Genomic DNA, 573 nt, shown 5'->3' on the forward strand with positions numbered 1-573 from the left:
TTTACATTAAAATACATTACGGTGCTAAATAGTTGGGATAAATAATCAGATCTGTTCACGGAATGGACCCGTCTACTCTTGGAACGTGACGTCAGAGACACGTGACCGTAGTAGCGGGTCATACGTGCCAGATAACTTGTGTCGCCCCCCGTCTCTGTTCAGGGTAGGTCTGTGAGCTCTTATGTAGACTGCCTCCTTAACTCCTCTTGCAAAGAAGTCCGGTTCAGAATCAAGGATTTTTATGATGGAGTCAACCGAAAATTTGGGGTAAGTCCCAATTCTATATATCTAGTGTTGGAAGTTAAAGTTCAGTCTTTATTTCATAATGATTTGTACCAACACAGGTGAACTTTCATGCTACTCTCAGACTTTTGTATTTGTTTTTTTATAGATTTATGGCGTTATCTTGGTGAACTCATTCGCTGAGAGGCTGCGTGAGACAGAGGGGTCTCTTCCGCCATACGGACAAGTTCGGGAGCCATCTGGGTCTATCTAGAGAGAAAAAAGAAGAACAGAAAGAAAGAAAGGAAGAAAGAAAGAAAAAAAGAAAAAAAGAAAAAAGAAAGAAAGAAA

The 573-nt window shown here is 40.5% G+C and overlaps 1 protein-coding gene across 1 annotated transcript in view; it reads left to right on the top strand.

Annotated features, from left to right (window-relative positions):
• Positions 1-573, top strand: part of LOC109479996 — a 3,006-nt gene extending 2,433 nt beyond the window's left edge. The window contains exon 4 of the mRNA XM_019782094.1: positions 392-573. Within this exon, the coding sequence (XP_019637653.1) occupies positions 392-496 (105 nt within the window). The 3' untranslated portion in view covers positions 497-573. The remainder of the gene's footprint in view (positions 1-391) is intronic.

This window comes from Branchiostoma belcheri, unplaced genomic scaffold (genome assembly GCF_001625305.1).
Source record: "Branchiostoma belcheri isolate BF01 breed outbred unplaced genomic scaffold, Haploidv18h27 scaffold5, whole genome shotgun sequence".
NCBI lineage: Eukaryota > Metazoa > Chordata > Leptocardii > Amphioxiformes > Branchiostomatidae > Branchiostoma > Branchiostoma belcheri.